This window comes from Rhinoraja longicauda, chromosome 31, assembly GCF_053455715.1.
Source record: "Rhinoraja longicauda isolate Sanriku21f chromosome 31, sRhiLon1.1, whole genome shotgun sequence".
Taxonomy (NCBI): Eukaryota; Metazoa; Chordata; class Chondrichthyes; order Rajiformes; family Arhynchobatidae; genus Rhinoraja; species Rhinoraja longicauda.
The window spans coordinates 28,368,587-28,395,329 of NC_135983.1; the positions used below are offsets into that span (position 1 = coordinate 28,368,587).

The following is a 26,743-nucleotide window of genomic DNA, read 5'->3' on the forward strand; positions in this document are numbered from 1 at the left end:
AAACATTTATTATTTAATCACTTTGAATAACCACATAATGTAATAAAAATGATCTGAGGATACTAGCTTATCCCAAAGGTAGACACTAAATGCTGCAGTAACTCAGCGGGTCAGGCAGCAACTCTGGAGAGAAGAAATGGGTGATGTTTCAGGTCTGAAGAAGAGCTCAAGTTGAAACGTCATCCATTCCTTCTCTCCAGAGATGCTGCCTGACCCGCTGAGTTACTCCAGCATTATGTGCCTAACTCAAGTAGATTCCTGTCTATTCTGCAGGAACGGAAAAAGAGGAGATTTCTTCCTGACAATCGCTGAATAAATGGAAGGTAAACTAAAAACAACTCTGGTTTTCCAGATGCAAAAACCTTCAATGGCTCAATGGGATCTGATTGTCACATGTATTGTAAGGTACAGTGAAATTCACAGAGACATCTTAGATAAGCATCTCAGATACAATCCAAGTGTATAGTAGTTTAGTTTAGTATAGTTTGGAGATAGAGCAGATAGTACAGTTTGGAACAGACCATTCAGTCCATCGAGTCCGCACCATCAGTGATCCCCGCATATTAACACTACCTACACACACTAGGGACAATTTATAATTTTACCAAAGCCAATTAACCTACAAACCTGTACGTCTTTGGAGTGGGGGAAGAAACAGAAGATCTCAGAGAAAATCCACGTGGTCACGGGGAGAACGTACAAACACTGTCCAGACAGCACCCGTAGTTGGGATGGAACCCGGGTCTCTGGCGCTGTAAACGTTGTAAAGCAGCAACTGTACTGCTGTGCCACCGTGCCGTGCCAGTAGTACACTGAGACAGTACACAGAGTCGCCAGGTTTGGGGCCATCTTCAGATGGTTTTCCACATGCAAAACTTTTAATAGTCTTTTTCTCCTACCACTTTCTCTGGAAACGCTCTCGATAAAAAGCCAATGACAGTTCTGGGTCAAACACTCCTGGATAAAGCAGCATGTGCAGTTCTTTCCCACATACTCGTGGGTAAGTGATTGCTAGTATCCTACATCCTGTTTTTGCTACTAACCTACATCCTGGGGGCTTTTACTTTGAGCTCTCACCTTGATTTGAGAAGTGGAAAAAGAAAAATTAAACCTCTCGTAGAGCAATGTTCACCCCTTCACAGTGTCGCAAGCAAGAAAGCCCCCTGGCTGTCATGTTGTAAATGTCGCAACAAACCTGTCATAACTACTATCAGCAACAACGCGGAAACAGGCCCTTCGGCCCGCGTCCGAACCGACCAGCGACCCTCGCTGGTACAGGCCCTCATTGGGATGGGTATAATTAGTGGGCCAGAGCCATATTGTTGTATCATTATCACGTGTGCTGCAGTACAGTGAAAAGCCTTTGTTGCGTGCTAACCAGTCAGCGGAAAGACTGTACATGATTACAACCGAACTATCTAGTTTTCAATGTTCAGTTAGATAAAAGTGCATTTTCAATGCACAGAGCCTTGCAATAAGCTATATTTTAAATGAATCACATTTTTATTACTAATAAATCAAATGCAGAGTAAACAAATTATGGCGTTTGAGTGATCGGAGCTGTGAACATCCACTGGGGGTTGCTAGGTGATCAGAGCATCAATGGTCCCTCAGCAGTTCTTCCACTGGCAGCTGATGAGGATTTGGTGTAAAAATATCCATTAGCCCAGGGCCAATCCAGGGAACAAGTGACGTATTGATCAGTGGTTCAAATGACACGGTTGTTGTGGAACCACAACTGCCTTCACCCGTCCATTTCCCCCACATCCCTGATGTGGCGTAGACTTATGCAAACTTGCCCGTCATACTGGCTCACAGCAACAACAAAGCTCGCTACAAAAGACAAGTGAAGCCCACCCTTCTATGCAAAAGCTCTCATCTTTTTAAATGGTTCAATGGTACTTTATTGTCACATGTACCTAGCTACAATGCTTAGTTTAGTTTAGAGATGCAGCGCGCAAACAGGAACTTTGGCCCACCGAGTCCGCGCCTAATTTGAAGAAGGACATCCTTGCAATTGAGGCGGAGCAACGTAGGTTCACCAGATTAATCCCCGGGATGGCAGGACTGTCGTGTGAGGAAAGATTGGAAAGACTGGGTTTGTATTCACTGGAGTTTAGAAGGATGAGAGGGGATCTTATAGAGACGTAGAAAATTATAAAAGGACTGGACAAGCTAGATGCAGGAAAAATGTTCCCAATGTTTGGGGAGTCCAGAACCAGGGGCCACACAGTCTAAGAATAAAGGGGAGGCCATTTAAAACTGAGGTGAGAAAAAAAAAATTGCGCCCAGTGAGTTGTGAATTTGTGGAATTCTCTGCCACAGAAGGCAGTGGAGGTCAAATCACTGGATGAATTTAAAAGAGTGATAGAGCTCTAGGGGCTAGCTATTTTAACACCGAAGATAAGACACTAAATACTGGGGTGGGTTAGGCAGCATCTCTGCAGAAAAGGAAGAGGTGATGTTTCAGGTCTGAACATCTTGTTCAGACTGAGAGTTTTAGGTTAGGTTTAGGTTTCTTATGTACCCGAGGTACGGTGAAAAGTTTTGTTTTGCATGCTATCCAAACAGATCACACATACTATAAGTAAATGAAATCAAGTCAAACTCAAGTCCAATAGATAGAGCAAAGGGGAAGATACAGAGTGCAGAATATAGTCCTTAGCATTGCAGACAAAATGTGTAGGGTGGAACTGCAGATGCTGGTTTATGCCGAAGAAAGACACAAAAAGCTGGCGCAACTCAGTGGGTCAGGCAGCATCTCTGGAGAAAAGGAATAGGTGGCATATCAGGTCAAGACTTCTTTCGACTGAAGACGGGTCTCGACCTGAAATGTCACCCATTCCTTCTCTCCAGAGATGCTGCCTGTCCTGCTGAGTTACTCCAGCTTTTTGTGTCTATCTTAGCATTGCAGGTCAGTTTCCAGCATTTTGTGTTTTTATTTTGTAAATTGTTTTAACTGTGCTTGGTGTGGAAGGACAGACTAATTTGGGTTGAAAATAATTGGAGGAAAGTAAAACTTATGAATAAATAATTGAGTATATTTCTGGAGCCTGGAGTCTAATTGAGACCGAGGACATCTCCTGTCCCTTGAAAGTTGCAGGGGACTCTCTGAGCCTCATTTGGCAAATTGCAATTACACGCAAGATGCCAGCCATGCTGAGTGGGTGTACGACATCCAGCAGTGCCATGGCACAACAGGAAGATCCTTCCAAGATTAAAATGTGCTCTCTTTGCTGTTCCTGGTGCTGGGTCAGTATAGAGGCCAGACACAAAGTGCTGGAGTAACACAGTGGGTCAGGTAGCATAATAAGTTCATAAGTTCTACGAGCAGAATTAAGCCGTTCGGCCCATCAAGTCTACTTCGCCATTCAATCATGGGTGATCTATGTCTCCTTTTCAACCCTATTCTCCTGCCTACTCCCCAGGACCCCTGACACTCATACTAATCAAGAACCTGTCAATCTCCAGCTTCAAAATCTCCATTGATGGCCTTCACAGCCGTCTGTGGCAATGAATTCCACAGATTCACCACCCCCTGGTGGAAGAAATGCCCTTCTCCTTTTTAAAGGAATGTCCTAGACTCTCCCACTAGTGGAAACATCCTCTCCACATCCACTCTGTCCAGGCCGCTCACTATTCTGTAGGTTTCAATGAGGTCCCCCTTCATCCTTCTAAACTCCAGCGAGTACAGGCCCAGTGCTGTCAAACGCACATCATATAATTTCAGATAAACATGGATGGGTCTGAAACAAAGTCTGAAGATGGGTCGTGACCCAAACGTCACCCATCCTTTTTCTCCAGAGATGCTGCCTGACCTTTTGCATCGGGACACTTCTTCCGAATCCCGACTCGAAACGTCACCTATCCATGTTCTCCAGAGATGCTGCCTGACCTGCTGAGTTACTCCAGCACTCTGTGAAACGTCACCTATCCATGTTCTCCACAGTTGCTGCCTGACCCGCTGAGTTACTCCAGCACTTTCTTTGGTATAAACTAGCATCAGCATATCCTTGTTTCTACAGGGATCTTTTCCAGAGATGCTGCCTAACCTGCAGAGTTACTCCAGAATTGGATGCAAAGATTAAAAAGACGTGTCTATCTTTGGTATAAACCAGTTCCTTGTTTCTACGTTCTAGTATAGAAGCTGTTTCTCCTTTATTGCTTTTGTTGGCGGGCGGAAGTGCGTTTGACTCGGAAGAAGGGTGGTGAAGAAGCTGTGCCGACCTGGGACCATCTGATCCACGCAGCGCAGAGTGACCATGCCCAGGGAAAGCAAGCTGTGCTGACCTGGGACCATCTGATCCACGCAGCGCAGAGTGACCATGCCCAGGGAAAGCAAGCTGTGCTGACCTGGGACCATCTGATCCACGCAGCGCAGAGTGACCATGCCCAGGGAAAGCAAGCTGTGCTGACCTGGGACCATCTGATCCACGCAGCGCGGAGTGACCATGCCCAGGGAAAGCAAGCTGTGCTGACCTGGGACCATCTGATCCACGCAGCGCGGAGTGACCATGCCCAGGGAAAGCAAGCTGTGCTGACCTGGGACCATCTGATCCACGCAGCGCAGAGTGACCATGCCCAGGGAAAGCAAGCTGTGCTGACCTGGGACCATCTGATCCACGCAGCGCAGAGTGACCATGCCCAGGGAAAGCAAGCTGTGCTGACCTGGGACCATCTGATCCACGCAGCGCGGAGTGACCATGCCCAGGGAAAGCAAGCTGTGCCGACCTGGGACCATCTGATCCACGCAGCGCGGAGTGACCATGCCCAGGGAAAGCAAGCTGTGCTGACCTGGGACCATCTGATCCACGCAGCGCGGAGTGACCATGCCCAGGGAAAGCAAGCTGTGCTGACCTGGGACCATCTGATCCACGCAGCGCAGAGTGACCATGCCCAGGGAAAGCAAGCTGTGCTGACCTGGGACCATCTGATCCACGCAGCGCAGAGTGACCATGCCCAGGGAAAGCAAGCTGTGCTGACCTGGGACCATCTGATCCACGCAGCGCGGAGTGACCATGCCCAGGGAAAGCAAGCTGTGCTGACCTGGGACCATCTGATCCACGCAGCGCGGAGTGACCATGCCCAGGGAAAGCAAGCTGTGCTGACCTGGGACCATCTGATCCACGCAGCGCGGAGTGACCATGCCCAGGGAAAGCAAGCTGTGCTGACCTGGGACCATCTGATCCACGCAGCGCGGAGTGACCATGCCCAGGGAAAGCAAGTCGCCACTTTATGTGACCACTCCACTTGCTCGTGAATCACCTTTACAGAAAATAAAACAGCCCTGAGCTCTTGCAAAGTGGCAGCCCATTAATCTTCAGTGCTTCAATACTTTATCAGCACCAGCACTCAATTAGTGAATTGCAAGTGATAAATCACAGAGGAAACTGCAGAAATTATCAGCCTTTTGGACAGGTAGTGAGTAACGGACCTCAGTCTGCCAACAAAAGTGATAAAGGAGAAACAGAGAAAGGCAGCAAGCATCACTCACTCCTAAAGATATACTCGTTGACACAAATAATTGCCAGTTATTCTTATGTTAATCGCTGGAAGTCAATGGTTCTGGGCTTCTCTTGGTATTGGTTAGGGAGTGATAAAGTGGGATCCTGGCAGAAGGCACCACTGGGTCACAGACTGCATCACAGGCCAAGAGGAAACACTACCAAAATTAACACCGAGGAAAAGCTCGAGTTACTTTAGTATTTAAAAAAAGCCAGCTCTCAGCTCGGAGTTCACGATGCTGCAAAAGTAATCACATTTACTTTACTTTTAGACTTTAGAGATACAGAGCGAAAACAGGCCCTTCGGCCCACCGACCAGTTATCACCCCGTACACTAACACAGTTCATTTAAATCAAAGCTGAAGACTTTTCTGTTTGACACTGCCTTTTATTAAATCAAATAATTATTCATTTCTTACACTGAACTGTAACTTTTATTCTTGTATTTTATACCTGTCTTATTCTATTTTAGCTTGTTTTTATTTTCTACTCTCTTTAATGACTGTTTTTAATTGCTATTGATTGCTCTTTAATGTTTTATGTAAAGCACGTTTAATTGCCTTCTTGCTGAAATGTGCTATATAAATAAACTTGCCTTGTCTTGCCTATCCTACACACACACTAGGGGACAATTTACAATTTTACCAAAGCCAATTAACCTACAAACCTGTACGTCTTTGGAGTGTCGGGGGAAACCGGAGCACCCAGAGAAAACCCACGCAGATCACGGGGAGAACGTACAAACTCCGTACAGACAGCACCCGTAGTCGGGATGGAACGTGGGTCTCCGGCGCCGCGAGGCAACGACTCTACCGCCGCGCCACTCCCCTTGCCTTGTTTTACTTAGATAAAAAGAACTGCAGATGCTAGCTTACAAAAGAAGACACAAAGTGCTGGAGTAACAAGGGCGGCACCGTGGCGCAGCGGTAAGAGTTTGTACGGAGTTTGTCTGTATGGAGTTTGTACGTTCTCGCTGTGACCCTGTGGGCTATCTCCGGGTGCTCTGGTTTCCTCCCACAGTCCAAAGACGTACAGGTTCGTTGGTTAATGGACCTGTCAATTATCCTAGTGTGCAAGATAGAACTAGTGTCCTAGTATGCAAGATAGAACTAGTGTCCGGGGTGATCGCTGGTTGCTGTGGACTCGGTGGGCCGAAGGTCTTGTTTCCATCTCTAAACTAATCTCAGTGGTCCAGAGATGCGGCCTGACCCACTGAGTTACTCCAGCAATTTGAATTGTTTTTACTTCCTTTTTCCCCCCATTTCATTTTATGAAAGTGTGAACCTTGCAGTGTTGCATCTGATATGTTCCAGTAACTTGACCAAACGAACTTTAACATCACATTGTGAGAAACAAAGAGGGGAACAGTGAGGAATGTGATGGATGTTGAAGTTACATTTTATTTTATGTGGCTGAGTGTCTTGTTGCTTTTTACTTAGTTTGGCAGTTTGGTAACTTAATTGGTACATGTGACAATTAAATTGAATCTTGAATCTTGAACAGGGTCGAGACCCTTCTTCAGACTGATGTTAGGGGAGGGGGCGGGACTTTGTCTTTACCTCAGCCACAGTATTCGTGGCCGGAGAATTCCCAATCGCCACCACCCTCTAGGTGAAGGCGTTTCTACATTTTTTTCCCTCTGTATCTTGAATGGTCGACCCTTTTAGGATTTTGAACAGTCTCCTAAAACCAAATTGTGCAATCTTGTGCAAGTGTATCTTGGCCACAGAAAGTGACTGCACCAATTCCCACCACTTTCCTGAAAGCTATTAGCTTGGAGAAAACTATCAACTTCTAAAGAGGCTCATTGTTAAATATCTGGCAACGGGGAGCTGGGGTGCAGAGTGTATAACGGGACAGAAAAGGAGTAACACATCAATGTCAGTGTGGTGAATGGAGGGAGACACCTCACCTTTGTCCATTTAATGATGTGAATTATTCAACGGCTTCTTCCATGATATGGAACTCTCAACACATTAGCATCAGAAGAGACGTGCTATTCCTCCACTCTCTTAACACTCAACAACCATAAGTCTGTAGCCACTTTTTGCGCTGGTATTTTATTTCATTCTTCACATGTTTAAAGTATAATGTTTGTTTCTTAATTGTTTACTGCAAGCCGTGTTGTTACTTGCGAGCGGAGCACCAAAGCTAATTCCTTGTATGTGTATACATACTTGGCTCATAACATTTATTCAATTCACTTCAATGACAAGCCCCATTTCTGGCCCCACTTTCTGAGCTCAGGTGGGCACAATGACCAACAGGGTGGAGAAGCAGTCTACATAAACATAGCACAAAAAGTAAGGAAATTTGTGTTTGGTAGATTATTTCTTTGTTGTAACAATGCTTCTTGCAATAAATCTTATACCGTTGGAAAGCCTGTTTATTTCCCTTTTAAATGGTGCCACATTTGTAAGGAACATGCATTTGTGGGATGAGCAGCAGAGCTGAGTATATGGGTTGCGCCCATGAAAAATTTGCCAAATCTTCTCTGCCAATGCCAAACAGCTTATTCTGCTGTTGCTATTGACTTTTGTTTTGAGCTTCTGGTACCCCCAGGTGCTGACAAGAATGGGATGCCATCCCACAACAGTGTGTGACCAGGCTGGTGACCAGCATGAGGAGGAGGTGCCAGGCTGTTATGGCTGTGTATGGTTCTTCCACACGTTACTGTGGCTCCTGTTTATTAAATGAATAAATTGTTAAATTGCCAATATGTCTTGTTTCTTCAGACTTCAATCATCCAATCCACCAAACAACACCGAACAAGAGTCAATGCCAGAATAAGCTGTTTGGCATTGGCAGAGATTTGGCAAATTTTTCATGGGCGCAACCCATATACTCAGCTCTGCTGCTCATCCCACAAATGCATGTTCCTTACAAATGTGGCACCATTTAAAAGGGAAATAAACAGGCTTTCCAACGGTATAAGATTTATTGCCAAGAAGCATTGTTACAACAAAGAAATAATCTACCAAACACAAATTTCCTTACTTTTTGTGCTATGTTTATATACAGCAGGACTGTGCAATGATGGACTACGCACCACTCCGATGAGGTCGCCGCGACCATATTCTCCTGCCAGCTCTTTCTTCCTGTCTTCCCGCATGATCACTGACCGCAGCCGCCCGTTCAATACGATGAATGTGCAGTCCGATCTGTCCCCTTGCCTGCGAACGAACCACAACAAAGTCATTACTGCTGTGTTAGACACCACATGCTGGAGTTACTCAGTGGGTCAGGCAGCATCTGTGGAGAACGTGGATAGGTGACATTTCACAGAGCACTGGAGTAACTCAGCGGGTCAGGCAGCATCTGTGGAGAACGTGGATAGGTGACGTATCACAGAGTGCTGGAGTAACTCAGCGGGTCAGGCAGCATCTGTGGAGAACGTGGATAGGTGACGTTTCACAGAGTGCTGGAGTAACTCAGCGGGTCTGCAGCATCTGTGGAGAACATGGATAGGTGACGTTTCGGGTCGAGACCCTTCTTCAGAATGATGTCAGGGGAGGGAAGAAGAAAGGTCTGAAGAAGGGTCTTGACCCGAAACATCACCCATTCCTTCTCTCCCGAGATGCTGCCTGACCCGCTGAGTTACTCCAGCATTTTGTGTCTACCTTCGATTTAAACCAGCATCTGCAGGTTTTTTTTCCTGCACATCATTAATGCTGTGCCCTGGAGAAGCTGCTACTCACTCTGCCTGCAACCGGTTAATTCAAGTAAGCATGCACCATGCATGCTGGAGATACCAGCAATGGTACTGTCTTTAGTGATAGAACTCCAGATGCTGGTATACAGAAAAGCACGCAAGGTGCTGGAGTAACTCAGCAGGTCAGGCAGCATCCATGGAGAACATGGATGGGTGACCTTTGTGACTATGAGCATGCCATGTACATGGGGCTCTGTGGGACTATGAGCATCCCGTGTACATGGGGCTCTGTGGGACTATGAGCACCCTGTGTACATGGGGCTCTGTGGGACTATGAGCATCCTGTGTACATGGGGCTCTGTGGGACTATGAGCATGCCATGTACATGGGGCTCGGTGGGACTATGAGCATCCCGTGTACATGGGGCTCTGTGGGACTATGAGCACCCTGTGTACATGGGGCTCTGTGGGACTATGAGCATCCTGTGTACATGGGGCTCTGTGGGACTATGAGCACCCTGTGTACATGGGGCTCTGTGGGACTATGAGCACCCTGTGTACATGGGGCTCTATGGGACTATGAGCATCCTGTGTACATGGGGCTCTGTCGGACTATGAGCATGCCATGTACATGGGGCTCTGTGGGACTATGAGCATGCCATGTACATGGGGCTCTGTGGGACTGAGCAACCGTGTACATGGAGCTCTGTGGGACTATGAGCATCCCGTGTACATGGGGCTCTGTGGGACTATGAGCATGCCATGTACATGGGGCTCTGTGGGACTGAGCAACCGTGTACATGGAGCTCTGTGGGACTATGAGCATCCCGTGTACATGGGGCTCTGTGGGACTATGAGCACCCTGTGTACATGGGGCTCTGTGGGACTATGAGCATCCTGTGTACATGGGGCTCTGTGGGACTATGAGCATGCCATGTACATGGGGCTCAGTGGGACTATGAGCATCCCGTGTACATGGGGCTCTGTGGGACTATGAGCACCCTGTGTACATGGGGCTCTGTGGGACTATGAGCATCCTGTGTACATGGGGCTCTGTGGGACTATGAGCACCCTGTGTACATGGGGCTCTGTGGGACTATGAGCACCCTGTGTACATGGGGCTCTGTGGGACTATGAGCATCCTGTGTACATGGGGCTCTGTCGGACTATGAGCATGCCATGTACATGGGGCTCTGTGGGACTATGAGCATGCCATGTACATGGGGCTCTGTGGGACTGAGCAACCGTGTACATGGGGCTCTGTGGGACTATGAGCATCCTGTGTACATGGAGCTCTGTGGGACTGAGCAACTGTGTACATGGAGCTCTGCGGGACTATGAACATCCCGTATACATGGGGCTCTGTGGGACTATGAGCATCCTGTGTACATGGGGCTCTGTGGGACTATGAGCATGCCATGTACATGGGGCTCTGCGGGACTATGAGCATCCCGTGTACATGGGGCTCTGTGGGACTATGAGCATCCCGTGTACATGGAGCTCTGTGGGACTGAGCAACCGTGTACATGGAGCTCTGCGGGACTGAGCAACCGTGTACATGGGGCTCTGTGGGACTATGAGCATCCCGTGTACATGGGGCTCCTGTGGGACTATGAGCATGCCATGTACATGGAGCTGTGGGACTATGAGCATCCTGTGTACATGGGGCTCTGGGGGACTATGAGCATCCTGTGTACATGGGGCTCTGTGGGACTATGAGCACCCTGTGTACATGGGGCTCTGTGGGACTATGAGCACCCTGTGTACATGGAGCTCTGTGGGACTATGAGCATCCTGTGTACATGGGGCTCTGTGGGACTATGAGCATGCCATGTACATGGGGCTCTGTGGGACTATGAGCACCCTGTGTACATGGGGCTCCGTACCTGTACACAGCTCTGCCCGCTTCCACTGCCATCCAGTCCAAGGCAAAGTCCATCTGTCGGACAAACGGAGACATCCTCCTCACCACCGTGTGAGCTACAGGTAACACCACGTTGGGCTTCTCTCTCAAGATTCTTTTAGAACGGGGGAAAAAAAACACAATTCAGTGCATGTTCATTTTTCACAACCTCAATCAAATCCAGTCTGTTTGCAATACCAAGGACCAGTATTATTTTGTTTAGCAAGATTAACAAACACATCAGGAAGGCTGGCTCCGTCCTGGGTCCGAGTTGGATTCACGGGACGGGGTCTTGGAGGGGAGGATGCTCCTCAAACTGCGGAGCATCCTGGACTATACAGCTCACCCCCTCCATGACCCACTGGTCAGCCTGAGGAGCACCTTCAGCATCAGACTGGTCCCACCAAGATGCAGCACAGAACGCCACAGGAGATCCTTCTACCCTGCGGCTATCAAACTGGACAACTCCTCCCCCTTCTGTTGCAAGGTAGACTGTGACTGACTCCTCCCCCGCCCAATCTTTGCACATCCCCCAAGCCTTTCCACTCGACACTTTAATTTCATATTACATGTATTCTGTGTTTTATGACAGTTGGAAGATCAATTTCCCTCCTGGGATAAATAAAGTTCTATCGTACCGTATCGTAGTTTAGAGACACAGCGCAGAAGAAGGCCCTTCAGCCCACTGAGTCTGTGTCGACCAGTGATCACCTGTACACTAACACTATCCTACACACACCAGGGACAATTTACAATTTTACCAAGTCATTAACCTACAAACCTGTACGTAGTGGAGTGTGCGGGGGAACTGCAGCACCCAGAGAAAACTCATGTGGTCACGGGGAGAACGTACAGACTCGGTACAGACGGCGCCCATAGTCAGGATGCAACCCGGGTCTCTTGCGCTGTGAGGCAGCAACTCTACCGCTGTGCCACCGTGCCGCGCTCGCGCTTTGTGAAACCTTGAAATTCTCTCACTACAGAGAAATTATTCAATAAAGATTTTGAATCGGTTTCCAAAGCAAGGCGGCATGAATGAAGTTGAGAGATTTTTCCACACAAAGGGTAGTGGGTGTATGGAGCAAGCTGCCAGAGGAGGTAGTTGAGGCTGGGACTATCCCAACGTTTAAGAAACAGTTAGACAGGTACATGGAGAGGACAGGTTTGGAGGGATATGGACCAAGCGCAGGCAGGTGGGACTATTGCAACTGGGACATTGTTGGGCAGTGTGGGCAACTTGGGCTGAAGGGCCTGTTCCCACACTGTATCACTCTATAAGAGGCTGGTGGACTTACTCGTAGAAGTGGCACTTGGAGATACACAGGAAGGTGCAGTCCCTCTGGGCCTTGATGCTGAAGATCAGGGGCTCCCCTGTCAGCACTGCCAGTTGCCCCACGATCTCACCCGGGTGGGCCACAAACAGGCAATTCTCCTCCTCCCTGTCGATCATTCGCTGGTAAACATGTAGCAGCCCCGAGACCACAAAATGAATGCTGACATCCTGTGAAGGAAGCACGTTTGGTCAGTAAACACACACCAGACTGAAATGCTCCTCTGTTTTCAACTTTCAGCATCAACTTTCCTTTCTAGGCCACCAGAGCGAAACATAAGGAAATTCAGCAAAGATAGACACAAAATGCTGGAGTTGCTGACCTGAACTCAGCTGGTCAGGCAGCGTCTCTGGAGAAAAGGAAGGGTTTTGGTTAGAGGAAGAGTTTTGACACGAAAGGTCGTCACAGATGCTGCCTGTCCCGCTGAGTAACACCAGCATTTGTATCTATCTTCGGTGTAAACCAGCATCTGCAGTTCCTTCCTACACAAGGAAATTCAGCATCTTGCTTCAAACAAAAACTAGTTAGACTAGATTGACTTATTCTTATTACTCCACAGAAGGAGACCATCATAACTAGAGTTGTTGTACAGGTACATGTAGATCATCGCTCCTAAATTACCAACACCTTCAAGTATGTTTTATAATACCCTACAGGGTGGGACAAGCAGGGGACAGGAACAGCGGTACGGGTCGCACAAGTTAAACAAACTTTAACACAAGCCACAATTGGGCAGATACCATGGAACAATTTTTGAATTCTAGTTTGTGCAGATCAATAGATTTTGAATGACTAGTGTAGACGAATAAATAAACCAGTGGAATCTTATTGCTTTTGCTTTATTCAGTTGGGCCTGTAACCAAAGTTAGTTGGGCCTGTAACCAAAGTTAGTTGGGCCTGTAACCAAAGTTAGTTGGGCCTGTAACCAAAGTTAGTTGGGCCTGTAACCAAAGTTAGTTGGGCCTGTAACCAAAGTTAGTTGGGCCTGTAACCAAAGTTAGTTGGGCCTGTAACCAAAGGCAGGTGGAGGGGCAGGTAGTGCAGAGGATGCAGGCACTCTTTACTGGACTTTACCTTCCACTAAACGTTATTCCCTTTATCCTGTATCAGTACGCTACGGACAGCCTGATTGTAAATATGTTTAGTCTTTCTGCTGATTGGTTTGCATGCAACAAAAAAAAAGCTTTTCACTGCACCTCAGTACACTTGCAATAATAAACGAAACTAAACTAATATTAATGAGATTGCCGCGTTGTTACCTGGTCACCCTGCCGTGCTACCACCATTCCTGCTTTAACTTGCTGAAGAGTCACCCTCCCATCCAGCAGTGATGGATCCTAGGAAGAAGAAAAAAAAAGCAGTGATAAGAATAATCCATTTCTGCTCTAACACTCTGCCTAACCTTATCACCTGTACTGCTCCAATTTCAAACTCTCCTCTGTCATGCTGTCAGAAGGACATCTGATTAAAGGCTGCTCACACTACAGCTGCTTGCCTTGCTCTCAGCCTCAGAATGTAGCTCGAAAGGCAACTTCCAAATGTGTGACATTTGTCCGAAATCCTACACCTCACGCTGCCTCGGCAAGGCCAGCAGCATAATCAAGGACGAGACGCATCCCGGCCAATCCCTCTTCTCGACCCGAAACGTCAAGCTCTCCTTCATCCGAAATGCTGCCTGACCCGCTGAGTTACTCCAGCATTTTGTGTCTACCTTCGATTTAAACCAGCATCTGCAGTTTTTCTCCTACATGGCTCGATTATAATCATGTGTTGTCTTTCTGCTGACTGGTTAGCAGGTAACAAAAGCTTTTCACTGTATCATGTGACAATAAACTAAACCCAAACGTGAAATCCCAACCTCCATTGATTTAATCCCAGGGCCTAATGCAACCCAGACCAAATATTGAGAGGCAGTTTCCATCTCAGCGTGGGAAACAAAAAGAAAACAACGAGGGGAGATTTTCGTGGTTAGTGGCACTGATTGGACTCACCACATCTTCATGCTATGTAGGACACCATTCTGCCCATCTAATCCCTGTTGGCTCCCATTCACCCACCACTCCACCCCATAACCTATCCACATATTCCCCTCAACCTCCACACCCTCATCGATTTCCTTTGTCACCTCCTCAAAAACCTCAATCCAGTTGATAAGTGTTGTAAAGGTCTGGTACAAAACAAAATTCGTTCTACAGTATATAATATTACAAATCAAAAGTGGCAACTGACCGACAGTAAGTTAACAATGTGTTAATAATAATTCGGCACAGAGGCACAGCCTTACACAGAGGCTAGACACAAAATGCTGGAGTAACTCAGCGGGACAGGCAACATCTCGGGAGAGAAGGAATGGGTGACGTTTTGGGTCAAGACCCTTCTTCAGGCAGATGTCAGGGGAGGGGGCGGGACAAAGATAGGATGTAGTCGGAGACAGGAAGAATAGTGGGAGAACTGGGAAGGGGGAGGGGGTAGAGAGGGAAAGCAGGGACTATCTAAAGTTAGAGAAGTCAATGTTGATACCGCTGGGGTGTAAACTACCCAAGCAAAATATGAGGGGCTGCAGTCTGAAGAAGGGTCTCGACCCGAAACGTCACCCATTCCTTCTCTCCCGAGATGCTGCCTGTCCTGCTGAGTTACTCCAGCATTTTGTGAATAAATACCTTCGGCTGTTCCTCCAATGAGCGCTGGGCCTCACTCTGACAATGGAGGGATTCCCACTGAGGCTGCTGCTTTACAGCACCAGAGACCCGGCTTCCATCCTCACTATGGTGCTGTCTGTCTGGAGTTTGTACATTCTCCCTGTGACTGTGTGGGTTTTCCCCAGGAGCTCCAGTCTCCTCCCTCATTCCAAAGTCGTGTAGGTTTGTAGGCTAATTGGCTTCGGTAAGCTAGTGTGCAGGTGATCGCTGGTCGGCACAGACTCAATGGGCTGAAGAGCCTTTCTCAGCGCAGTATCACTAAAGTCTAAGACTGAACAACTAAACATAGCACAAAAAATAAGGAAATTTGTGTTTGGTAGATTATTTATTTGTTGTAACAATGCTTCTTGGCAATAAATCTTATACCGTTGGAAAGCCTGTTTATTTCCCTTTTAAATGGTGCCACATTTGTAAGGAACATGGATTTGTGGGGTGAGCAGCAGAGCTGAGTATGTGGGTTGCACCCATGAAAAATTTGCCAAATCTTCTCTGCCAATGCCAAACAGCTTATTCTGCCATTGACTCTTGTTCGGTGTTTGGTGGATTGGATGATTGAAGTCTGAAGAAACAAGACATATTGGCAATTTAACAATTTATTCATTTAATAAACAGGAGCCTCAGTAGCGTGTGGAAGAACCATACACAGCCACAACAGCCTGGCACCTCCTCCTCATGCTGGTCACCAGCCTGGTCACACACTGTTGTGGGATGGTATCCCATTCTTCAACCAGCATTTGTCGCAAGTCAGCCAACGTGGTTGTGTTGGTCACTCTGGCACGAACAGCACGCCCAAGCTGATCCCACAAGTGTTCAATGGGGTTGAGGTCAGGACTGCTGGCAGGCCATTCCATCCTCTCCACTCCCAAATTCTGGAGGTAGTCTCTGAGAAACCCTGCTCTGTGGGGGCGAGCAATGTCACCAGCTTGAAGTTGCCCTATCGCACGGGCTCTATCCAGATCAGTCAAACGTGACATGCCGATTCTTGGAGCAGACACCTACTGACCACTGTAGCAGGGCCCATGCTCACAGATGCTGCCAATCAGGTGCCAATCAGGCACCTGATTGTCAGCACCTGGGGTACCAGAAGCTCAAAACAAGAGTCAATAGCAACAGCAGAATAAGCTGTTTGGCATTGGTAGAGAAGATTTGGCAAATTTTTCATGGGCGCAACCCACATACTCAGCTCTGCTGCTCATCCCACAAATGCATGTTCCTTACAAATGTGGCACCATTTAAAAGGGAAATAATCAGGCTTTCCAACGGTATAGGATTTATTGCCAAGAAGCATTGTTACAACAAAGAAATAATCTACCAAACACAAATTTCCTTACTTTTTGTGCTATGTTTAGTAATAGAGATTGCAGCATTAACAAGCTGACTCAAGGCCTCGGTGCGTGCTCTTTAGATTACAACACTACAGGTTTTATGTGTGCCATTTTTCAGCTACATAACTGACAAGGCTACATAAACCATTTAGTGCGCAGCTTGGCAGCAATTTGTAAAGAACAAATTAGCTGAAGGAAAGATATTTCACTCAACACACAACAGTCTTTAACACAAAGCAATTCATTCTCATCTTTCATTCAAACATTCCAAAAATGATCCTCCGCACTGCTTGTCATTGGAGCACTGCTTCAATGTAGCATTGCCAAATGATAAGACCACAGGAGAATGAATGAATGAATGAATGAATGAATGACATGCTCCGAGGGAAGATTCAGCCAGATCCAAATGAAAAATGAAAGCAAAGTGCTTTGTGTGGAAGACTCTTAGTGTTGGTGCACTACGAGTTAATTTGTTCTTTGAAAATCACTGCCAAGCTGTGCATTAAGTAGATGAGGTCGTTGTGAAGAATCAATGCGTGAACAGCAGCACACACTTGAAGTACATCAAGGCCTTGAAATGGCTTCCTCTGGTCCGGAAACCAAATCTGGCAGAGGTTGAACTCAGGAAGGGAAAGTGCTGCAAATACTTAAATCAGGTAGCATCAGCAGGGAGCAAAATAAAGGCAATGTTTCAAGTCAATGACCGTTCATCAGAATCATTTCTCTCTCCACAGCTGGAGTCTGACCCACTGAGTAGTTCCAGCATTTCCAGTTTTCATTTCCATTTAGAGCCACAGAGTGATACAGTGTGGAAACAGGTCATTTGGCCCAACTTGCCCACACCGACCAACATGTCCCATCCACACTAGTCCCACCTGCCTGTAAATGGCCCATATCCCTCTACAACGGTCCTATCCATGCGCCTGTCCAAATTATTCTTAAACGTTTGGATAGTACCAGCCTCAACCTTTAGGTTATTCGGCCCATCAAGTCTACTCCGCCATTCAATCATGGCTGATCTATCTCTCCCTCTCAAACCCATTCTAAATTCCACAGATTCACCACCCTCTGGTGAAACAAATTCTTCCTCATCTCCTTTCTAAAGGTAACCTCTTTTTATTCTGAGGCGATGGCCTCTGGTCCTAGACGCTCCCACTAGTGGAAACATTGTCTCCGCACCTACTCTATCCTGGCCAGTTTCATCATATAATTAAATTATAGATTTATACCAAGCAATTATGGGCTTCCAGGTTAGTCTGTTAACTTGGTATTTCTACCCAGAGATAATAATTATGGGGCAACTGTGAATCTTTGCCATGGAGTAAGGATCTAGGTTCGGCAATCTGACTGTTAGGTTTTTCTTGTTCTGTGTATAAGTGCTTGGGAAGCTCCAAGTGTAACCCCTGCTGTGGAAAATTCAGCGCCCCAGTACAACTTTCATTCATTTAGCCTCTTAAACTTAGCAAAATATCACAAGGTGTGTCAAAGAACAGTAAGCAAAATGATACAGGGACATATAAAGAGACACTTGGAAAGTTACCAAAAAATATTTTTTCAAAGAGGTTGGTTTCAAGGGTCAAGAAGACGAGGAAAATTTAGAAGAAAAAGATAAAGAAAAATGGCTAGATTAAGATTTCAGTTGTTTATAATTTATATTAATTCATTGCTGGCTGGTTACACAAAGATAGGAAAGTAAGTTGCAAAAATGATACAAATAGGTGGGACACAAGGGAAGGAAAAAAGTGGGGGTGTGTGGGGAAAAGAAGTGGGAAGGGGAGTTAAAAATGGTTTGTAACTGGGTGACCCAGTATGGCTTGGCGGACCATTTAAGACCCATTTTCTTTGGAGACAGAACATTGCAACTTCATTCGTATCACAGAATGTTGGAGTAACTCAGCAGGTCAGGCAGCATCTAGGAGAGAGGGAATGGGTGACGATTCGGGTCGAGACCCTTCTTCAGACTGATGAACTTCACTCGATTGATTCACGGGATAAATGACTGGTTTCTCTGTCTGGAGTTTAGAAGAACAAGAGGGGAGTTATTGTGTAACAATAGTATTGAAACACAGGGATCTAAAGGAACTTGACAGAGGAGGCACCGTGAAGGGATTTCTCTGCGTGGAGAACGAGACAATGTCTTCGAGCAAGAGGCTGACATCAGGAGCCATTTCTTGCCTTGTGCACAGATTTGTTATTCTCTGCTCAACAAAGTGCCAATACTGAGACTTACTATATTCAAATCTGACACGAGTTATTAGGGAATTAAGGGTATTGGATATTGATCAGGAGAATGGGACTGAGTCCAAGATTCTGAACTTGGCTGGACAGACAAGGAGGTGAGGAGGAATGTCTTCAGTCAGAGGGTGGTGAATCTGTGGGATTCATTGCCACAGGCGGCTGCGGAGGCCACGTCAGTGGGTATTGTTAAGGCGACAGAAGGGATTAAAAGTACCATTAGCAAATTTGCAGATGATACTAAGTTGGGGGGTAGTGTGAATTGTGAGGAAGATGCAATAAGGCTGCAGGGTGACTTGGACAGGTTGTGTGAGTGGGCGGATACATGGCAGATGCAGTTTAATGTAGATAAGTGTGAGGTTATTCACTTTGGAAGTAAGAATAGAAAGGCAGATTATTATCTGAATGGTGTCAAGTTAGGAGGAGGGGGAGTTCAACGAGATCTGGGTGTCCTAGTGCATCAGTCAATGAAAGGAAGCATGCAGGTTCAGCAGGCAGTGAAGAAAGCCAATGGAATGTTGGCCTTCGTAACAAGAGGAGTTGAGTATAGGAGCAAAGAGGTCCTTCTACAGTTGTACCGGGCCCTGGTGAGACCGCACCTGGAGTACTGTGTGCAGTTTTGGTCTCCAAATTTGAGGAAGGATATTCTTGCTATGGAGGGCGTGCAGCGTAGGTTCACTAGGTTAATTCCCGGAATGGCAGGACTGTCGTATGTTGAAAGGCTGGAGCGATTGGGCTTGTATACACTGGAATTTAGAAGGATGAGGGGGGATCTTATTGAAACATATAAGATAATTAGGGGATTGGACACATTAGAGGCAGATAACATGTTCCCAATGTTGGGGGAGTCCAGAACAAGGGGCCACAGTTTGAGAATAAGGGGTAGGCCATTTCGGACGGAGATGAGGAAGAACTTTTTCAGTCAGAGGGTGGTGAAGGTGTGGAATTCTCTGCCTCAGAAGGCAGTGGAGGCCAGTTCGTTGGATGCTTTCAAGAGAGAGCTGGATAGAGCTCTTAAGGATAGCGGAGTGAGGGGGTATGGGGAGAAGGCAGGAACGGGGTACTGATTGAGAGTGATCAGCCATGATCGCATTGAATGGCGGTGCTGGCTCGAAGGGCTGAATGGCCTACTCCTGCACCTATTGTCTATTGTCTATTGTCTATATTTGATTAGTGCGGGTGTTGGGGGTTATGGGGAGAAGGCAGGGGGATGGGGTTGAGAGGGAGAGACAGATCAGCCAAGATTGATTGGGGAAGTAGACGTGATGGGCCGAATGGCCTAATTCTGCTTCTTTCACTTATGAACGAAGAAAACGTACTGTACATAGTATCTCATGGGATCAGGCTTTGTATAAGCTGAACATTATTTGTCAAACATGAAGGCTAGCACGATATATATATATAATATATATTATATATATATATATATAGAGAGAGAGAGAGAGATAGTAAACTAATTGTTGATAATTTTAGACTTAACTTTTGACTTCAGACATACGACGTGGAAGCAGGCCCTTCGGCGCTCCGAGTCAATAGACAATAGACAATAGACAATAGGTGCAGGAGTAGGCCATTCAGCCCTTCGAGCCAGCACCGCCATTCAATGCGATCATGGCTGATCACTCTCAATCAGTACCCCGTTCCTGCCTTCTCCCCATACCCTCTCACTCCGCTATCCTTAAGAGCTCTATCCAGCTCTCTCTTGAAAGCATCCAACAAACTGGCCTCCACTGCCTTCTGAGGCAGAGAATTCCACACCTTCACCACTCTCTGACTGAAAAAGTTCTTCCTCATCTCCGTTCTAAATGGCGTACCCCTTATTCTTAAACTGTGGCTCCTTGTTCTGGACTCCCCCAACATTGGGAACATGTTTCCTGCCTCTAATGTGTCCAATCCCCTAATTATCTTATACGTTTCAATAAGATCCCCCCTCATCCTTCTAAATTCCAGTGTATACAAGCCTAATTGCTCCAGCCTTTCAACATACGACAGTCCCGCCATTCCGGGAATTAACCTAGTGAACCTACGCTGCACGCCAAAGTCTGTGCCGACCAGTGAACACTCCATAAACTAGCACTATCCTACTCACTAGGGTCAAGTTACAATTTTTTTACAGAAGCCAATTAACCTACAAGCCTGCACGTCTTTGGAGTGTGGGAGGAAACCGGAGATCCCGGAAAAACCCCGCGGTCACGGGGAGAACGTACAAACTCCGTACAGACAGCACCCGTGGTCAGGGTCGAACTCGGGTCTCTGGCGCTGTGAGGCAGCAACTCTACCGCTGCGCCACCGTGCCGCCCATAACTTCAGGAGTTCTTCTGAAAATAATCCCAATCTATAACTTCAGAATCTGGTCATCAGCATAGTTTATAGTCAGCATCCATTAGTGTTATTGCACAGTGATACAGTTACGCTCTTTGAATAATATTTGTTTTCATTTTACTAACTAGCTGTCAAAACCGAGCAGCTCTTACATATTAAGCTACAATATACCAGAGTTTCACCTCAAGTTATGATGTGCATTCAATAATGTTCACTTGACGTCTAGTTTCGTATCTGATGCTATAGAAAATCAATCATACAGCAGCTTAAGAGTAATCGAATTAAAAGTTCATAAATTAAATATATTTTCATTAGTGTAAAAAGCTTCTCAGAGCCAAGTCTGTAATCAATCAATCCTTGATCGGGGCTTGGATCGGAATCTGTAAGCTTAAAAGCCTCAGCAATATACATTAATAACTTGGATGAAGGGATTAAAAGTAATATTAGCAAATTTGCAGATGATACAAAGCTGGGTGGCAGTGTGAACTGTGAGGAAGATGCTATGAGGTTGCAGGGTGACTTGGACAGGTTGTGTGAGTGGGCGGATGCATGGCAGATGCAGTTTAATGTGGATAAGTGTTAGGTTATCCACGTTGGTGGTAAGAATAGAAAGGCAGATTATTATCTGCGGGGCCTAACATCGCACGGCGCGGCTTGGCCGCGGGGCCTAACATCGCTGGTGCGGCTCGGCCGCTGGACTTAGCGGTGCCCGGTGCGGCTCGGCCGCGGGGCCTAGCATCGCACGGCGCGGCTCGGCCGAGGGACTTAGCTGCGCACGGCTCGGCCGCGGGGCCTTCCGTCGCCCGGCTCGGCCGCGGGATGTTTCAGCGCCCGGTGCGACTCGGCCGCGGGGACTTCCATCCCCTTGCGGGGACTGTGCGGGACGGTCGGGAACGAGCTGTCTGTCCGTGGGCGTGGGGAAGAGAGTGGAAGTTTTGTTGCCTCCATCACAGTGACGGGATGTTTGGAGTCACTGTGATGGACGTTTGTGTTGGGGTCATGTGTCTTGTGTATGACTGCTATGTAATTTCGTTCGGTACCTTGGTACCGAATGACAAATAAAGCTCTGTTGAACTGTTGAACTGTTGAAAAGGGGACATACAACGAGATCTGGGCGTCCTAGTGCATCAGTCACTGAAAGGAAGCATGCAGGTACAGCAGGCAGTGAAGAAAGCCAATGGAATGTTGGCCTTCATAACAAGAGGAGTTGAGTATAGGAGCAAAGAGGTCCTTCTGCAGTTGTACAGGGCCTTGGTGAGACCGCTCCTGGAGTACTGTGTGCAGTTTTGGTCTCCAAATTAGAGGAAGGATATTCTTGCTATTGAGGGCATGCAGCGTAGGTTTACTAGGTTAATTCCCGGAATGGCGGGACTGTCATATGTTGAAAGACTGGAGCGACTAGGCTTGTGTACACTGGAATTTAGAAGGATGAGAGGGGATCTTATCGAAACATATAAGATTATTAAGGGGTTGATCACGTTAGAGGCAGGATACATGTCCCCAATGTTGAGGGAGTCCAGAACCATGGGCCACAGTTTAAGAATAAAGGGTAGGCCATTTAGAACAGAGATGAGGAAAAACATTTTCAGTCAGAGAGTTGTAAATCTGTGGAAATCTCTGCCTCAGAAGGAAGTGGAGGCCAATTCTATGAATGCATTCAAGAGAGAGCTAGATAGAGCTCTTAAGGATAGCGGAGTCAGGGGGTATGGGGAGAAGGCAGGAACGGGGTACTGATTGAGAATGATCACATTGAATGGTGGTGCTGGCTCGAAGGGCCGAATGGCCTACTCCTGTACCTATTGTCTATTATTTTGGAAAGAAAGGGAGTGAGAGATTGAAACAGTTCACCTGCAAACATTGGCCAGCAAAACAGAATACAATTTTCCCTGAAGATTTTTCAGACTTTTGAGGAATCTAGGTACTTGAAAAGTGTAAGGAAGTTAGTTTTTGTTACTCTTATCTTTTAAGTCTTCGTATCTCTCCCCATAATACCTCTACATCTCTGACTAACATGTTTCTTTCTCCGTGTAGGAAAGAACTGCAGATACTGGTTTAAATCAAAGGTGGACACAAAATGCTGGAGTAACTCAGCGGGACAGGCAGCATCTCTGGAGAGAAGGAATGGATGATGTTTTGGTTCGAGACCCTTCAGTCTAAAGAAGGGTCTCGACCCGAAACGTCATTCCTTCTCTCCAGAGATGCTGCCTGACCCACTGAGTTACTCCAGCATCTGCAGCTCCTTACTATCACAGTCAATGTTAAGTGCCACCTTCATCAACTGGTAAAATGAGAGGAAATTCCATTTCCATGCAGCTTCACTGAAAAACATGCGTATAATGCTCAGTTGAGGCTCTTAAGATGCTACCAAACCCAGTTGAGCAAATGTATTGTATCTTCTGAATGTAATCAACAATATACAGGTCAACGGCTGATTTTCCGGCACCCTTGGTTCCAGGGCCTTTCTGGATTATCCATTATGCCGGACCAACAGAAGTCGCCAAGAGGCGTCCAACGGTACCGGAACGTTCCGCCTAGGCCGCCGGGGGGGGGGGGGGGGGGGGGTGGATACCGGCCCGCAAAGTCGGCCGCAGAAGTCGGCTATGGGAACGGATCTGCCGGCTCCGGCTGGGCCGGAGTTCCAGAGCCCCGGCAGCAGGGGGCAGATTCCACCCGCCGGTCGGCCGCAGAAGTCCCGATGAGGTCGAGATCGGTCCCCTCACCCGGCCTAGTGGACACATTTTCAGGGGGACTTCCAGGGGGGATTTGAAGTGTGCTCTCGTAATTGTGTCTGGATTAAGCAGTGCCGGACCAGCAGTCGCCAGGTCAGCGGTGGACCTGCACATCTGCTTTGATAAAAAGCTGGGTTGAGGCAAGTATTTTTCCAACTTACATCTAGTTTCATCAAAGTCAGGAGATCCTTCTTGGCAGCCTCCAGGATCTGTTGCTTGTGGTTGGTGACCATGCCAGTGTGGTCCTCACCCTCAGTGTAGTGGTGAACGCTGGGCTGCTCCACCATGGTCACACTCTTCCTCACACTGGTCTATTGGAACAGAGGAAGTCAAGTTAGGGACAGGTAGATAAATCTACTTAGACAAACAGGTGCAACGGTTCGACTTACAATATTTCAACTTTGCGATGGTGCAAACGGCAGTGACCCGTGGCGAGCCACAGCTCGCTTACGGCCACGTGATCGCGTGTATTCAATGCATTTCGACGTACGATATTTTCAGTTTGCGATGGGTTTATCAGAGCGTAACGCCATCGTAAGCTGAGGAGCACCTGTATTTATTTCATGTTTCCAGCATCTGCAGGGTTTTTTTTTGTTTTGCCTTGTTTCTCCATTTTTTTTACAAAAATATGAACATCACATGCCTTGAATGTTTTATAGAAATGTTTAGTTTAGTGTCACGTGTGCCAAGGTACAGTGCAAAGCCTTTTTCTCGCATGGTATCCAATCAATGGAAAGACGATACATGATTACAATCAAGCCGTCCACAGTGTACAGATACAGGATAAAGGGAGTAGCGTTTAGTACAAGATAAAGTCCAGTAAAGTCTGAGTAAACTTTAAGGGTATCCAATGAGGTAGATAGTTGGTCACGTCCACTCTAGTTGGTGATGGGATAGTTCAATTGTATGGAAAGGCACACATTCCTTCCCTCCAGAGATGCTGCCTGTCCCGCTGAGTTACTCCAGCAAATTCAACATATATATATATATATATATATATATATATATATATAGGCAAAAAGGCAAAAAGACATAAAGTGCTGCAGTAACTCAAGAGTGTTTTATTGTTATATATCCCAGACAGAACAATGAAATTCTTACTTGCAGCAGCACTATAATGGCACAGAGAGACAAACCCAATGCATTATATAACTTTTATTATATTAACATTACGATTCTCTATCTGCCAAACCAGCTGAGCATTCCCAGTATTTTTTTAAATTTTATTTCCTAGCAGCTGCAACGTTTATTATATTAACATTACGATTCTCTATCGTGCTGAAGCAATCAAATTATTTATAACGGGTGCAAAGTATCACTATGGCAAATTGAAGATAACTACAGGATCCTTTACGATGTGGAACAAGATATTATTTTTTCCCTTTGTTGATGATGTCCAACTTGGTCTGCCTCTGCCCGGTCGGTATGGCTCGGCCGCGGGACGTTTCAGTGCCCGGTGTGGCTCGGCCGCGGTGACTCCCATCCCCTTGCGGGGGCTGTGCGGGTCGGTCGCCTCGTTAGGGGTCGAGCTGCCTGTCCGTGGGCGTGGGGGGAAGAGAGTGGAAGTTTTGTTGCCTTCCATCACAGTGAGGGGGTGTTTGGAGTCACTGTGATGGATGTTTGTGTTGGGGTCGTGTGTCCTGTGTTCTTTTCTTTTTTGTTGTGTTCTGTGACTGCTGGAAATGTAATTTCGTTCGGTATCTCGGTACCGAATGACAATAAAGTTCTGTATTGTACTGTATTGTATTGCTGCAACCTCCACCAACTACCTGAAGAAGGGTCTCGACCCGAAACGTCACCCATTCCTTCTCTCCAGAGATGCTGCCTGTCCCGCTGAGTTACTCCAGCAATTTGTGTCTATCTTCAGTTGCCCATAACTCAGTTTCATTAACTAAGGGCCCACTGAATGAATGAATGAATGAATAAGTTGATTGGCCAAGTATGTGCATGTACAAGGAATGTGCCTTGGTGCTCCGCTCACAAATGACAACACAAACATACAGTTAACAATTAAGAATAAAGCATAAACACATCAAAACAATAAGGATACAACATTACGGTCTAAACTACTGTTGTTCAAAGTGATGTTTACCTTAATACCAGACATGGCAGGACTGGAGCCGTGCTCTTCTGCCAACAGACTGACCCTCGCTCTCTCATACGCTGTGTTCATGTCAGATTTACCACCCGCCAATCCTCCTGCAATGACAAAAGGCAATTACGTCCCAGCAAAAGAGCTGTTCATTAATCCAACAACACACGACACACAAGTTCCCAATGACCTGCATCACCATACTGAGCGTTAAAGGTTAGTTTTAAAATGCAATTAATGCGCTGGATTTGGAGGGAGGTGGGGATAGAGAGTCACAGAGTCACATTGTGCGGACACGGGCCCTTCTGCTTTCCTCCCATTTTCCAAAGACGTACAGGTTTGTAGGTTAATTGGCTTGGAAAACAATAGTAAATTGTCCCCAGTGTGTGTAGGATAGCGCTAGTGTACGGGGTGATTGCTGATCGGTGCAGACTTGGCCAGCCAGAGGGCCTGTTTCCGCGCTGTATCTCTAAAGTTTAATGTGTAAAGAGAAAAGGGAGAGAAAGAGACATCACTTGTTAGAACAATCTCCTGTGATATTTTCGGAATCTATTATTTAAAAAAATGACACACCAAAACAATATCTCAATATTTTAGCACGTCTAGTTCCTTCTCTCTCATTTTCACCTCTAGTTCAATTACCATTGCTGGGGAAGTCACCTTGTCTATACATGGAAACATAGAAAAATAGGTGCAGGATAGGCCATTAGGCCCATCGTGCCAGCACCGCAATTCAATATGATCAAGGCTGATCATCTAAAATCTGTACCCCGTTCCTGCTTTTTCCCCATATGCCTTGATTTCTTTAGCCCCAAGAGCTAAATCTAACTCCCTCTTGAAAACTTCCAGTAAATCGGCCTCCACTGCCTTCTGTGGCAGAGAATTCCACAGATTCACGACTCTCTGGTTGAAAAAGCTTTTCCTCATCTCAGTAATAAATGACAATAGACAA

At 46.6% G+C, this 26,743-nt stretch overlaps 1 protein-coding gene across 1 annotated transcript in view; it reads right to left on the reverse strand.

Annotated features, from left to right (window-relative positions):
- The window catches only part of pnpla7b (patatin-like phospholipase domain containing 7b), a 153,161-nt gene that overhangs the window by 69,511 nt on the left and 56,907 nt on the right, over positions 1-26,743 (reverse strand). Inside the window, exons 13-18 of the mRNA XM_078425947.1 lie at positions 25,792-25,898; positions 23,861-24,010; positions 13,649-13,726; positions 12,354-12,559; positions 11,042-11,173; positions 8,554-8,677 (exon numbers count right to left, since the gene is read on the reverse strand). Coding sequence (XP_078282073.1) covers positions 8,554-8,677; positions 11,042-11,173; positions 12,354-12,559; positions 13,649-13,726; positions 23,861-24,010; positions 25,792-25,898 — 797 coding nt within the window. The remainder of the gene's footprint in view (positions 1-8,553; positions 8,678-11,041; positions 11,174-12,353; positions 12,560-13,648; positions 13,727-23,860; positions 24,011-25,791; positions 25,899-26,743) is intronic.